Genomic DNA, 15,756 nt, shown 5'->3' with positions numbered 1-15,756 from the left:
TAAGGTTAACAAGAGACATCTGAGTCTAAAAAAATTATGACAAATGGACAATATAATTATTTTTGTTATGTTTTGGCAATTTTTTTCTATTATTAATCAAAAGTGAACTCTAAGTCAAATTTCAGGACTAGAATCTTCGTGATTTGATTTATGTGACTTGAAGAATAGTTTTTTTTAGTAAAGCTATCAATTCTGGAAGAACAAACCACGTTAACAAGGGTTCTGGGGTTGGGTTGAGACTGGGTAGCTAAGTCCATTACTAAGAGGATGGTTGTTTGTAGTTTTCGAAATGGTTTTTGGTTTTTGTTTTTGAAAAACTATTTTATTATCCAACTAGAATTATGGAAAATAGATTTCTTAGATTTTTTTTTTTAAACTAGTTTTTGAAATAACGGTTTGTGGAAATACCGTGGTCTATTGGTCAAGATTTAAAGGCTTCTGCATCCATGTTTGGGGTTCGAATCTCAGGCAACGTAATTTCTACAGGAGGAGATCTAGATTTAATTCTCGGAGAAGGCGGATTATGCAGAAGATTAGAGAAAAAAGCTTACAAGAAAATTTTCAGTATGATGCAAGGACTACTGTCATGAATTGATTTCATAGGATGATTCAGGATGATGGAGTCAAGTATGAATTCTCACAAGATAAGTATTATTGTTGATTCTAATATCATCTATGCAATGTTTTTCAGAATTTGTAATAACATAATTAACGAGAAAAAAATAACTGTTCAATTTGTAAACAAAAACTATATTTTATATATTAGTTTTACGGAAGAAGTTGGCGTTGGCTTTTGTATATTTTTATTTTAGAAATTTTTAAATTTTAGTGACAACTCCTTCATTCTTATTTAATGATTATATATTTTCCATTTACGTTCGCAAGAATCTACTCACCATTAAAATCTATAAACTTTATTAAAATAAAATAGTAAAAATTCCAAAGTCTAACAACGAAAGAGCAACAATATTTTAAATTGATTGATTGCTTGCTATCATACTAAATTTATATGACGTGGTTATGTTTTGTTAAATTTTACACATATAATAATTTTTTTATTTTTGTCATCATAATATTTTTTATAGTTAACCGTTAATGAATTATATTTGCACATTTTACTTAAAGTTTTATATATAGGTATTTCTGCAAATATCATATGTACACATTTCTAATTTAAAGTATATATATATATATATATATATATATATATAAATGTATGTTTAAGCATAAAACTATTTTTGTAGTATATGTTTAAACATAGAATTATATTATTTCGTATTTGCTGTTTTTTTATTTTAAAATAAGCATGTGTATTTTGGTAATAATATTTTATATTTTATTATTTACCAAATAAATATTTTACTATTAATAAAATGAAAATTAAACTTATTAATAACAAAATATCTATTCTATAACTAAAAGCAAAAAATCAAAACTAGAAACAAAAATCTAAAATCATCATTCATGTTTTTCCAAAAACTAAAATCTAGTGCAAAATCATCACCTAAGTTTTAATTTCTTTTTAGAAAAAAAAAAAAAAACTTGCTGAGCAAGATTTTTGTGGAGTAATACATGTGACACAGTAGATGTTTCCCGGATCAAATAAATTAATAATCAAAACCCTAACTCCTCGGCACCAGCTCTCTTGGACCATGTCTCTCCTCGGCCGCGTAGTAAAAAATCCGACCGTATCAAAGGTTTCTAAGTTGTACGTACCTTACCCAATCGGAAGAGACCCATCGTCACTCCCAAAAATAGATCCAAACAGCCGTAACTGCATTGATAACCGCCCAATTTCTCTGCGCTACAGAGTATCGGCAATGATCGAGATGTCTAATCTCGACGAAGCCGCGAGTATCTCGCGCCTGGCTGTCTCTGAAGAATTACGTGCGAACAGAGACACTGTCTTCATCTGCAATTCCGTAATCGGAGCCATGTGCGAAGCCAAACGGTACGACGAAGCCCTCTCTATGTTCAATTACTTTTTCAACGAATGTCAAACCGTTCCAAACACGCTCTCTTGCAATCTCATCATGAAAGCACACTGCGACCAAGGTTGTGTCGACAAGGCTCTTGAGCTTTACCGTCACCTAGTCCTGGACGGACGCTCGTCTCCAGGGATGGAGACTTACGTGATACTCACGAAAGCCTTGGTTGATGCCAAAAGACTCGACGAAGCTTGTGATTTAGTGAGATCCATGGGGCGTTGTTATTTCATGGTCTACGACATCCTCATTCGCGGGTTTTTGGATATAGGGAGATTCGTAGAGGCTAGCCAAATCTTCGAGGAACTGAAAGGATCACCTAACAACAGTAAACTCCCATGGAGAGACTATCACAAGGCAATTGCACTCTTTCAGGTTTCTTTTATTGAGTATTGGTTCAAGCAAGGCAAAGATGAGGAAGCTCGGGAGATTTGGGCGGTTTTGGATATGGCTGAACTACTGAACCCCATTGTTGGAAACAGGGTTTTGAAACTTCTTGTGGAGCACGGTAAGAAAACAGAGGCTTGGGAACTGTTCGAATTGATTAAAGGAATCTGCGATTCCGAGACTGTCGGCATAATGTTGAAGTCTTTTAGTGAAAAGACTATTATCCCTTTCAAATGTGTCGGGAAGACGTGTTATAGGACCATCATTGCTTGTCTCTGCGAACAAGGAAAAATGTCCGAGGCAGAGACATTCTTTGCTGTCATGTGTTACGACCTTAATAACATAGACGACGAATTGATGGCGTTGGGACCTGATGTCTCAACATTCAGAGCAATGATCAATGGATATGTTAAGGTTGGGAGACTCGATGATGCCATGAAGATGTTGGACAAGATGAAGATTTTAAATTTAAGAAAGCTTGCTATTCATCGAGCCAGCTAAAAAGAAAATTTGCATTCCTTTTTTTTTTTTAAGACAATTATATTTTATTTTATTTAGTCATCCTTGACTTTTCTCACATCTCAACTCATCTTTCAGTTTTGCTATGCTTTTTTCCTCTTCTTTTTTTGTCTACGTAAACAACCATTCATTGACAAATCAAAATAATTACTCTTAACAAAAGTGAGTTTACAAGTGAAACTAACATCAACTTTTAACTATAAGAATCATGTCACGAATGTAGCCAGGAAGGATCAAATGAATAGAGAGATAATATTAAAGCAACGAACGTCAAAGAGAAGTCTCTGAAACTTGCAGCGAAATAAAGAAAACGAGAGAATCAATGTTAGGTCAGAACTCAACCACGGATTTGAGCTTGAGTAGAGGCTGCAATTTGCTCAGCCCCAATATTAAATTTTGCTAATAATATCTAGAATTAGATTCGGACATTAATTATGTATTTAAAAAAAAGTTTCTCTTTTTTCTTTTAACTTGCTGAGCAAGATTTTGGTGGAGTCCCTGTTATTATTATATATATATATATATGTATTAGTGCCGTCGTCCAAAGCCCTAACCTGCTGAGGACGTAATGTCAATGATACGCCGCGTGATACTTGGTCGGCGGCCATACAGGACGGCGGTGCCAAGAAGAGCCAAGGACGTAATGTCAAATCCAGATTGCCGACCAATCACTCTAGGTTTCAGAGTGTGGTACCTCATCGCCTCCGTTGGCGACCTAGACACGGCGGCGGAGTACGCTCGTTTGGCTGCATTCAGTAGAATAAAAGGGGAAGCGACGGAGAGTACATGTGAATTAATCATCCGAAGCATGTGTCTGCATAAAAGGCACAAGGACGCGTACGATCTCTACGATTTCTTCTTCAACAAGCATAAGCTTATACCCACCAACAACTGCTGCAACTGCATCATCGAGTCTCGTTTTCAACAAGGTCTTGTTGACGAAGCTCTTGATTTCCACCGATCCATCATATCCCGCGGTTACCCAAACGAGGATACTCTCAGGGTCTTGACCAAAGGGTTAGTTCAATGCGGTCGACTGGACCAAGCCAAAGCATTTCTTAAGGCCGAGAAATTCCCGTATAGCAACCGGCCTGATCACGTGGCGTTCAACAATCTGATTCAAGGGTTTTTGGACATTGGGAATTTGGACAAGGCCAATCTTGTCTTGGACGAGTTCAAACGGGCTTGGTCTGATTGGTCTGATTTTGCCCTTTCCTGGCATAAACCTAATTCTCTCTCTTTACAATATGAACAAAAGGTGGCTTTCCTCATGACGACATTCATGGAGTACTGGTTCAAGCAAGGTAAAGAGATGGAAGCTATGAAGTGCTACGAGCGTTGTGTGGTAGCAAACAAGCTCCCTGTTTGTTCAGACACTGGCAGCGCCCTTTTAAAAATTTTGCTCAAGTACGGTAAAAAAACTCATGCTTGGGCACTGTACCATGACATGTTTGATCAAAGTCAAAGTGGGATAAGTTGCCTACGCTTAAACTCTGGCACGGTTAAGAAAATGGTGGACGAGTGTTTTGATATTGGTCGGTGTAGCCAGGCAATCGAGACCTACAACAAGGCGAGAACCAATAACAAATTCTTAGATAACACATACATTATCACAAGGTGTTGCGAAAACGGCATGTTGTCGGAAGCAGAGTCTCTGTTTGCTGTTTCACTTGGTCGTGGTTTCGGCGGCGCTGACGTTGCCATTTTCAAAACAATGATCGCTTCATATCTCAATGCTGGTCGAGTCGATGATGCTTTAAAGACCTCCAACATGATGATTGATTCGAGTCTAATAGAGGTCTCCAAACTGTTTTGACTATGTTCTTCATCACCTGCTTGCTCTTTTTTTTTTTATTGTCCTTTATCTTGTTCTCAAGATATATATGTCTTGGATATTTTTTTGTATTCTTTCTTTAGTTGTTTTGGATCGTGAATCAACGTACGTATGATCCTCCATTTATTTTCTTCACTTTTAGCAACTAAAAACTAGAAATTCTACTGCAAAACTATAATCTCTTTATAACATCCACAGTCATTCATACATGTACCAAAATCGTCGTTGCAGCTTCTCATGTCATGTTGAAATAGATTTTTGATTCTTTACAAATGACTAAGGTTCAATGTTTTTTTTTTTTAAAGTGTGTTGGTTCATAAAAATACAAGCCAACAAAAGGACATAGGAATACTCTGTAAGAAGTTTTGTTTTTGTTTGTCATGTTCTTGCCACTGACTGTCTGATGTTCATGTCGTGTCCTGCACGTTAGTCATGTCTTTGGAACAGACTTGTTGCTGGAATTGTCGTCATGTTTAAGTAGTGGTTTTCGATGTATGTTTCAAAACAAGTTCTATGTTTATTTTTTAAACTAAGAGACTGCAAAATGTCCCACCAATAATCACCATTTTGCTTAAAGTCCTACCAATTGTCCCCAACTTAGCAATACTAATAAGAAAATCTAAGGACTCAGATAAAAGTTCCATCAATAATGATGGTCTTACAAAACGGGAACGCAACACAAAGTGGGAACTAATCTCCAAAAGACTAGGTCTCTTATTTGAATAAGTAAATAGCAAGAAATAAAGAAGCCACGTGTTGTCATTGCTTCTTGATATCCTATCACATCCTCATCCTCCTTCCCTCACTGCCCTCCCCCCCTGCAAAGATGAAATGAAAACAGATCAAAGTTTAGAAATCCAAAAACATAAACTCAAATCACAATCAACACTTCATTTACCTTCTTCTGGATCTTCCCACCAACAAGAACATCATCAGGCCTAGTCAGAACCGATTTGGGCCAAATGATCCCTCGAACCTTGAGTCTCCAATGGGTAGATTCCAGCACCGTGTACACATAACTGGCTCCATGCAGAAAATTAATCAGGTCCTGGGCAATGGGGATGACACTAACCAACCACTCCAGATCTTCTTCGGTAGGATATCTGGGTGGATAGCACCTGCTCAGTATGGCATTGAATGACATTTCCTGACCCTGGAAAGGGACAAGTTGCTTCACCCTCTCAACAGCAAAGGCCAGGTTTTGGGGGTCTTTGGTTCTGGCAAAACCATCGATCACTACCCCATGGTGAGTGGACTCTGGCTTCACACTAAACTCCTCCTCCATTCGCTCCAAGTAGTTGAGAGCCAGATCTAGCTTCCCAGAATCAGCAAGAGCCTTCAGCAACACCCAGAAAGTGATGTTGGTAGGAGCAACTCCATACACAACCATCTCTCTGAGTAAAGACTCTACTTCTTCTGGAGCTTTTGAAGCTGTAGAGTAGTATCCAGCTCCAGACAATAGAGCGTGGTAGTGATTCTTGGTCTTCTCCTCGAACTCAAGAAGCTCCAACTCATGAAGTTTCTTCAATCTATCCTCCAGGGTCTCGACATCGGCACAAGTCTTCACCACGACGGCTCGCAACTGGTCCCTGAGACACACCACCTGAGACAGAGGCTCCGAACCCTCCTCAAAATCACCTTTCTCAAACCTCTCTGTTATCTTCTCAATTTTCTGAATACAATAAAAAAAGTCACACAAGTCAGGCCCAAAAACAATATAGGCCCAAAGGTTTCACAACTTGAAACCCATGTATACAAAACGAGAATCTCTCTCAACTCAAATCAGTTTTTTCTTTTCATAATCAAACCCCCCCATACACGTATCATTACTAATCTTAATCAAAATTCCCACACACAACCAAAACTTTATAGCTCGCTGCTTATACTTACTAATCTAATCATTCCCACAAGATACAGCTTTCAGGAAGAAGGATAATACTGAGCAAAACCCTCTTATTTTGTACACTAGTTGCTACGACTAATCCCACAAAAACAAAACAAAACAAAACTTTTAACCCTAAATACAAAACGAGAATCTCTGTAACTCAATCAGTTTTTTTCTTTTCATAATCAAACCCGTTATTACCTTAAACACATTGCGGATTCCATCCGACCTCATTAAAGACTCGCGAATTTTTTTTAAATCAGACGAGGAGGTGTTGTAGCGCCTCATCGTTCCCCCATTTCCTGTAAACCACCCAATCAAAACAAGTCAGGCCCAAAAACAATATAGGCCCAAACGTTTCGCAACTTGAAACCCATGTACAGTATATACAAAACGAGAATCTCTCTAACTCAAATCAGTTTTTTCTTTTCATAATCAAACCCCGTTATTACCTTAAACACATTTCGCATTCCAGCCGACATCATTAAAGACTCGCGAAAGTTTCTTAAATCAGACGAGGAGGTGTTGTAGCGCCTCATCGTTCCCCCCATTTCCTGTAAACCACCCAATCAAAACAAGTCAGGCCCAAAAACAATATACTGTATATATAAAAAACGGAACTTTCTGCAACTCGATCAGTTTATTTTTTCATAATCAAACGGTTTTTACCTTAAACACGTTGCAAGTGTTGTAGCGCCTCATCGCTCCCCCGTACGTAATAGCCTTGTTGATGAAAGACAACATCTTGATTTGGAACCTGAAATGATTTTTTTAAAAAAGTTATATATATTTTCTCAGTAACATCAAATCACACAGAGTCTGATGACTTGAGAGAGAGAGAGAGAGAGAGAGAGAGAGAGAGAGAGAGAGAGAGAGAGAGAGAGAGAGAGAGAGAGAGAGAGAGAGAGAGAGATCGTTTCATGATAAACAAGAAAAAAAATATACAAAAGATCTGACGACTTGTTTCATGATAAAAAAAGAAACTTTTTGACTTTCAACATAAAAAAAAAGAAGCAGATCCGACTGGTTTGATGTGCCATAAAAAGTTTTTCTTTTTCATCATCAAAAAGATCCGACTCGTTTGGATGAAAAAAAAAACCCATAGCTTTTCAATTAATCAACATCAAAAAAAGAAGAAGAAATCCGACTCTTTTGGATGGAGTAAACCCTAAAGTGTCATAAACTTTTTGGATAAGCTAGATTCAAAGAAGCCAAACAAAACAAAAAGAAGCAGATCCGACTGGTTTGATGTGCCATAAAAAGTTTTTCTTTTTCATCATCAAAAAAGATCCGACTCGTTTGGATGAAAAAAGAAATAGCTTTTCAATCAACACAAAAAGAAAAAGAAGATCCGACTCGTTTCGATGGAGTAAACCCTAAAGCAGAAACTTTTTCTACTTATTCAAAATCAAAGAAAGAGAGATTCTGATAAACTAGATCCAAAGAACCAAAAAAATGGGTGCAAACAGAAAGATCAGCGTTCGAGATATGGAAAAGTTTGTATCTTTTTTTGCATGGAGAAAAACCCTAAAAACCCTAAATGACAAAAACTGAAAAAGTAAAGTTAGAGGTGATTCTTCGGATTCATCAAGAACCATATGATTCAAAATCAAGGAAATAGAGATTTGGATAGCTAGATTCAAAAGAACCACTTAGAGAGAGATAGAGAGAGAGAGAGAGAGAGAGAGAGACCTTGTCTTCTAATGACAGAATCAAAGTGGAGAGGGAAGAGAGAGATAGAGAGCTATATAGAGACTGAGCTCGCTTGGGGAACAAAAGCAACTGAAAATATTAATTGATATGGGATGGAAAGTGTAGCTGTCACTGCTTTTTCCTTTTTGTTGGGGTGGTTTTTTTTTACCGTTTTGGTGCAACCTATTTCAATAATAAGACAAAAAAAATTATTTCATATGTTTTGGATCACCTCTTTGTTTCCTTCTTCCCTCTTTCATATTACGTACACTAATCAATCAAATTGTGAAAACAAAACAAAATTAGACTACTCCTCTCATTCCCATAATCTGTATATTAATTAATAACACCAATGAATTAATACATAAACTTAGGCCTCGACATTTTATCCGGACCCAAAGACCCGACCCGAAACCGACCCAAAAATATTCGGTCCGGACAGAACCGATCCGATCAAATTACCTTATCGGATCTTGTTGTTGTAGAGGACCCGCGGGTCTTCGACCCGACCCGAATCTGAAACCTGATGGATATCCGAATTAATAATGTAAATTAAATAAAATGAATCGAAAGGAGTGGAAGATGGGTGTTTTATCTATAGAGTAAGGGGGTCAGCCACTAGGAGGCAACTAATTATTGTTGTATCTCACATAGTTTAATATATATACACATTTTAATATATAAAAACATAAATTTTAAATAAAAATTTCAAATATTTTCGGAAATATTAATGTTTTCAGATATTTTTTTTTGTATTTTTAGGTATTTTTAGGTCAAATCGAACCGAACCCGACCCGGAATCGAACCGATAAATTCTAATTACCTGAATGGAACTATCTAAGACCCGACCGACCCGGACCAGTACGATTCGAACCGATCCGAAATTGAGAATTTGAAATTATCCTATCAAATCCTAAACTCCTAGATCCAAAAAACTCAAACTCGAAAAGATCTGATCCGAACCCGACCCGACGATCCGAATACCCATGCCTACAAAACTTTTTATCCGTACACTTATAAGTTATATCTTCGTTGTTGCGAAAAAAAAAATATCATGGATATATATGCCACCATACAGTTAACACGTATCATAGGTGGTCTTTCAACCAACATTAAAGTAAAATAGGTCAATATAGTATTAAGTAATAGTATAGGTTTTTACAAATAATTAGATCATTATAGAGGACTTGTTTTACAAATATGCATCTGACAAAGCACAAGAGTGACGTCCATTGTTGTCGACTCTGTTAACCAATGGGATTATGTCTCCCACTTCAAAAGATTAAAACTGTCCAAAAACCTTCAACCCTTTATACCCTTTATTAAATTCATTTGTCTATGTTTCGGTTAATGTAACGTGGTTAACTCATATGATTCACAATTAGCTCATATTTGGAGAAGACCACGTGGGGGCCCGCAACAAAACAATTCATTTTTAATATTTTTTTTGTATGTGGTATAATACTACGTTACTTACTCTTTGCAACTTTAGTTTTACAAGTAACTAGATTTTGACCCGCGCTTTTGAAGCGCGGAATATTTTACGATGAAAAATTTCACTAATAATTTAACAAATATTTTGGTAAATTTTAAAGAGTGTGTATTTAAAATATTTTTGCATTTAAATCAGTATTTTTTAAATTCAACCCGATTGTGATTATACCGGTTAATCCGGAGATCTGACAATTCATTTTATGTTTTTAAATATTCATATTAAAAAATCACTAAAATCCGAGACTAACCGATTGAACTGGTGGATGACCGATATGTAATCTAATTGGATTTAAATTGTAATAGCTTCATAATTTGTAATCTTATAATCGAAATTTTAAAGTTCACTATTTTGCAATTTATGATAGTGAACTTTAAAATTATGAAGTTTCTACAAAATTTAAAGAGAAATGATAGATATAAAATAACTAAGATTAATTATTGTATTATTTGGAAACATTGATAGTAGTTATATAAAATATATTGTTTGGAAACATTGATAGTAGTATAAAGAAATAAATATATTGTTTGGAAACATTGATAGTAGTATAAAGAAATAAGTATATTGTTTGGAAACATGGATAGTAGTATAAAGAAAGGAACATAAAATAATTTAATGTATGTTTAACTATAAGTATAAAGTGTATTTAATTTAAAAACTTACAAAATAAATGTTAGGTCCAATAGAATGTTTCTGTTTTAATAAGATAGATGGCTCGCCAAAAGTACAGAGCAGCCACTGTTTTATACTTGCATTACTTGCACACCGATGTTTTACCACTGGACTGTTTGTATACTTTGGGCCGAAATTCTATTTATAATGAATTAGTGAGGAATCAGTCTTAAAGCTTTCCTAAAACGGAATTTACTGGAAGTTTATGAGTAGGCCACAGTCAATATATATGCTTTTCTCAGTCAATATCATATATGCATAATGAGAAATTTTGGGTGAACCGTAGGTTTACCAACCAATAATAATTTGTATTTTTATATTCAGTATCTTTATTTTAATAGGTGCATATGTTAATATATAAACCATATAAACAAATAATTTTATTTTAATAGGTGCATATGTTATATATATATTGTTTAAATAAGACTATACATTATATGAAAATACCTACTTATATTTTGATATTTGCATTGAATATATATTGAAAATTTAATATTTTAATTTTGAAATCTTCATTTTTTTAAAAATGATTATAAATTATTGAAACCAATATACATCTAACATTAAAAAATTATTTGGTTTGTAAAATTTTGTTACACAAATATGCAAACAATCATAAAATCATATGAGTAGAAACCCCGTTTAATAAATATCCATATTAAGTATACTATATATCTATGTTAATATTATTTAAATTTAATTATACATTATATACGTAGATAAAATTGATTATTTTAATATATTTACCCTAAAATGATTGCGAACAAAAAAAGAGCGATCAGTTATTTATTATATACATAATAATAACTGATTTCTCAGTTACTTAATATATAATTACTATTTTATTATTTCATAATATGCAGAAAACATAAATAAGTAATAAATATAAAATATTTATTCTGCACAAGACACATATCTTAACCTAAATATGTAATTCTTTAATAATTTTAAATTTTAAACATTTATAAATCTCAGGCCAAATAAAGGAACAAAATAAAAATAAATTTCAAAATAAATATTTATATTGAACAATAACCAAAATGAAAAAACGACTAAAGAAAGAACAATATTGAAAATATATAGGATTGTCATGTGAACGTAAATTTCTTATAACCATAATTAATTTTTATATTGCTAAATCATGATATAAAACTAAACTGATATAATTTCATTGTAACCAAATAGTAGGTTTGGGATTATTCGGTCTAAACATTGGATTTTCATGTGATAAGTGATTTTTTGACCTAAAATATTTTTTAAAAAAAAAATTTTAAAAAATTATTTAAGGCCAAAAATATTAATTCGATCAAGAATATAAATTTTATTTTTTTCATACAATATTTCTTAAATAATTTTTATATAAATTTACTATGCGCAAATATCATTCTAATTCTAGTAATATATTATAAATCTTTCAACAATTTAGCGCATAAGCTGACTTGGACAAGGTAGGAAGAAGAAGAAAATGGGTCAAATCGTTGAAAATGAGCTGGCATACGAAAGAAGTAGCGCATAAGCTGACCTGGACAAGGTCTATTCTAATCATCATGTGGTGAAGATGATTCCACGACGGGAATGCTACGAGATATGTGTGATTGTAGTTTATTCTATTATTTTAGTAATAAGAAAAGACATTGTATTTTAATAATCTTAAATACATCTAACTTTCTGCGTTGTCAAAACAAATGTTCTCTTTTGCATACAAAATCCGAAAATAGTACTGGCCAGTAGTATAACAAGGTTAATTTTGGGGTTTCCGAATATAACTGATTTGATTGGCCAGTAACAGAGTAATATGTTCTGAGAAACCACATGTCTATAAAGAATAAGTGTTGGTAACAAATATGTCTATTCTAATAATGTAAGATACAAAAGTTTCCTCTATTCATTTATAACTTACTCGAAGCCTTCAATGACTAGGAATGTCAGTTGGGCTACTACGGTCGGGTGTTACCCGACTCGAAATTCACAAAAAAAAAAATCTGCAATGACTAGAAATCCAGAGTGAATGGTTGTGAAACGAAACAGAGCTTAAAATTTTTGATAAATCTTCTTCCTTCCACAGTGGGTGTCAGATTCGATGCATCAATGGTAGATGAAGAGTTACTGAGAGCATACAGAGAAAAACAAAAGATTAACATAATATATTATACAAAGAAAATAATGTACGTTTTAGAATATTTTAAGTAAAACAATGATATAAAAAGATTAACAAATATATTATCCATACTCCAACAAAGTATGTCTTACCAAATTTTCATAATCGAGAATTCTGAATATTATTATTTTTATTTCATATGAAAATGAAATCATTCAATCTTGCATATACTTTTTGGATACATTTATTATAAAGTAATTAAAATATGTGAAATAGTATGAAATCAGCAGTCCACACTATCAAACAGTATATTTCCAAGTTGAATACAAAAGGATAAGATTAGCCTTCTGCACACGTGAACGCATATAATGTGGCATGCCTCTAATGTTTGAGAGTCATATATTTTCTATGCCTAGTTAAAACTTAAGTTAAAGAGAGTTGAACCGTGATACAAATATACAAACTTATGCCCTGTTTTCAAAATGTAAGGGCTTTAACGTTGTAAATATTTTATTACAAAATGTAAGGACTACGTCACTTTATTGTTTTTAAGATTTTGTAACCTATCTTGTGATCTAGCTCTTTCTTCTTTCTCTGCCTTCTTCGAATGAAAAACTTTTTTTCTTCAATGCTTCCTCTAATCGTGTCCGTTCATTTGTGTTCCTGAGTCAAGATTTCTTTCTTTGAGGCTACGACTAAAATGTTATTAGTTATATGGCAAAATACCATGACACATGTTTTATTTAGAGTCTGCCCATGAATCATTATAGAGATTTGGTTGCTAAGTCTCAGTTTATATATGAAGATCTTACTTAACCAAAAAAATACGAAACTGTGTTTGTAAATTTAAAATAATTGAGAGCACACCAATGGAAAATCATGTTATTTTGTAATATAAACACATCGGTTCGTAACAAGAATACAAAGTGATTTATAAAAAATGTGTGTGGTTAGGTGATTTATCAGAATTGTATGAAATTCTAAAAATACATACAATGTCTTGTAAAATATGATTTACCTAAAATTGAAAGAATGTAATTTAGTTTGAATTTGTATTGTGTTCGGGTAGTTACAGTAAAGGAAGTGCTACGTGTAATTCTTTTTTTTGTGCCATGTGTAAAATTCGCTTGAGTTTATTGTGTCAAAACATGTAATTCACTTTAGTTTTAGACCCCTACGACTCTTCTTCGTATCAATCAACCAAAACGGATCAATATAGCAATGTAGTATGAGTATATACATATATATATTCCCCTCGGTTTTTTTATTTATTTTCACAATATGACTAACGGTCAAGGAATCAAGGTGTACAACAGCTACTGTTTCTAGCTCACATAATATATTTATTATTTTGGCTTATCTCTATATGAATCAACCAACACACAATAAGTTCTGAACCTTAAATTCAATAGTAGTCTCTAAGAGAATCAATCTATTTTTTTTCACAAGACATGAAAAGCTGTAACGACTCTTTGGTTCATGAATGGTCGTTGGATGTTATAAAAAGTTCTAATTTTGTAGTAGAATTTCTAGTAGTTTTTAGTTACTAAAAGTTATAGAGGCAGAAAATAAATCTGAGGATCATAAGTTGATTCATGATCTAAAAAAACTATATAAAAATGCACTATTAATACAATCGAGCCTTATCTAGAATCGATTCATACCTTACGTCGGATATGAGCGGACCGACCACACGGATTGATGAGCTGGTGGCTCTTTTTAAACGGCGCAGAGAACAAAGCACCGATTCGCCGTCAGACACACAATACAAACAAAGCTTTTTTAGAATTTTTGAGTTAATATTATTTTATTTTTCTTGAGTCAAATGTTGTTTTACGAGAGAGAACGTCCGATTCTCACTCGCGTACGCCAAAAGCGATTCTGGTTGCGCGTGATAGTCACGAAACACTCGTCTCACATGAGAGGAAAGCAGATATTTTTATTCTTTACCGGAATACAAAAAATGGAAAAATCCTAACGCATGAATGTAGTGTTCCAGAAAAATACATTGCACACAGATAGTTTATGGTCACCTAAGTGTAGACATGATGAGAATCTTCGTTCCTCAGTAATGACTCCAGTGGAGTGTAGTGAAGCTGCTTTGAGTTATTTTCTCTCCTCATCTCGTGAGAGGTTTGTGATGACTAAAGAAAAAGGGGAATTTTCAAAAAACACCACTTTGAATATGTATATGAATCAAAGATGAAAAAGGTGTGTGTACGCAAGAGTTACGCACTGAATATGTATATGAATCAAAGATGAAAAAGAATGAGTGTGTACCCAGAGAGATACAGCACAAGGTAGTGGAAATCTCATACTAGGCACTCAGCAACCAGAAACATGTCTTATTAAAAGACCATCAAAGTAGGCTCAATACATGATAAAAGGGTCATCCACAGAACGCTCGTCCACAAGTTCTTCAACCTCTATACTCTAGGACATGGAAATACCCAAAAAATCAGTTGATGATAGACTCTTCACACGTGAGCTGCGGTTGGTTCACAATAGTAATTGTGGTATATAACAACCTACAAAAAACTATGTAAATCTAATCCTAATTAAAATAATAAAAGTTAAGGGAGACGTTGCCGCCAAAAAAAAATAAAATAGTAAAAGTTGTTATTCTAAGCTTCATCAGGAACTCACCTGGATCAACTCCATCTGTGCTTGGAGAGTCAAGAGAAGCCAAGATTGTGAGATTTCTTTACAACAACATCTCTGTTCAGACAATCAAAAACAAATTCATATCAGAACGCAAGACTAGCTGAAAACAAATAGCATTAGATTAAGTGTAACCTGAGACATGCAATAAACAGGATGAATGTTCCAAAAATGTGAACTCAAGAAGGTGAATGATAAGACCAGTAGAGTTCATGAGCTCAACGAGATGAGGTCTTGTATAGTTTAGCTCTCCAGTTTTAAACCAATCCCACCATATACTTCCTTGACCATCAATTGTCCCGTTCTCGCCTATGGTTACAGTATCATCATCAGACAAACAGCATCCATATATTAAGTTGCTATATTAGTTAGTACCTGTGATGACTACATCTGTGAGAATCTGACCATATAGAAGACTCCTATTTCTTTTACCAGCCAAATCTTCTTCCTCGTCCATATGATGGTAATGGATCAACCACAGGTCAATTTCTCCGAGCTCTGAGAAAAGACATATAAGTTGTATAAGTGTTC

The 15,756-nt window shown here is 34.1% G+C and overlaps 3 protein-coding genes across 3 annotated transcripts; 2 read left to right on the top strand and 1 right to left on the bottom strand.

Annotated features, from left to right (window-relative positions):
- Positions 1-1,542: 1,542 nt before the first annotated feature.
- Positions 1,543-2,924, top strand: LOC108861598 (pentatricopeptide repeat-containing protein At3g60960, mitochondrial-like). Its single transcript, XM_018635502.2, has one exon. It carries the CDS (start codon positions 1,587-1,589, stop codon positions 2,871-2,873), a length of 1,287 nt encoding a protein of 428 aa, XP_018491004.2. The 5' UTR covers positions 1,543-1,586; the 3' UTR covers positions 2,874-2,924.
- A 515-nt stretch (positions 2,925-3,439) lies between these two features.
- Positions 3,440-4,763, top strand: LOC108861599 (pentatricopeptide repeat-containing protein At3g60980, mitochondrial-like). The gene has a single exon (XM_018635503.2). The coding sequence runs from the start codon at positions 3,460-3,462 to the stop codon at positions 4,705-4,707; it is 1,248 nt and encodes a 415-aa protein (XP_018491005.2). The 5' UTR covers positions 3,440-3,459; the 3' UTR covers positions 4,708-4,763.
- Positions 4,764-5,335: 572 nt separating this feature from the next.
- LOC130512682 (pentatricopeptide repeat-containing protein At1g77170, mitochondrial-like) lies at positions 5,336-6,859 on the bottom strand. Its single transcript, XM_057010902.1, has 3 exons — positions 6,812-6,859; positions 5,624-6,397; positions 5,336-5,543 (listed from the first exon to the last, which is right to left on the bottom strand). The coding sequence occupies exons 1-3, from the start codon at positions 6,842-6,844 to the stop codon at positions 5,514-5,516; spliced, it is 837 nt and encodes a 278-aa protein (XP_056866882.1). The 5' UTR covers positions 6,845-6,859; the 3' UTR covers positions 5,336-5,513.
- Positions 6,860-15,756: the final 8,897 nt, after the last annotated feature.

This window comes from Raphanus sativus, chromosome 5 (genome assembly GCF_000801105.2).
Source record: "Raphanus sativus cultivar WK10039 chromosome 5, ASM80110v3, whole genome shotgun sequence".
Taxonomy (NCBI): Eukaryota; Viridiplantae; Streptophyta; class Magnoliopsida; order Brassicales; family Brassicaceae; genus Raphanus; species Raphanus sativus.
Note: the sequence above shows the minus strand (reverse complement) of the source record. Positions and strands in the feature narration are given on the sequence as shown.

Coding starts and splice junctions, on each gene's coding strand:
- LOC108861598 (XM_018635502.2), top strand. CDS start 1,587: ATGTTTCCCGGATCAAATAAATTAATAATCAAAACCCTAACTCCTCGG.
- LOC108861599 (XM_018635503.2), top strand. CDS start 3,460: ATGTCAATGATACGCCGCGTGATACTTGGTCGGCGGCCATACAGGACG.
- LOC130512682 (XM_057010902.1), bottom strand. CDS start 6,844: ATGAGGTCGGATGGAATCCGCAATGTGTTTAAG. Junction 6,398..6,811: donor GAATCCGCAATGTGTTTAAG/GTAATAACGGGT, acceptor TATTGTATTCAG/AAAATTGAGAAGATAACAGA. Junction 5,544..5,623: donor GTGGGAAGATCCAGAAGAAG/GTAAATGAAGTG, acceptor TCATCTTTGCAG/GGGGGGAGGGCAGTGAGGGA.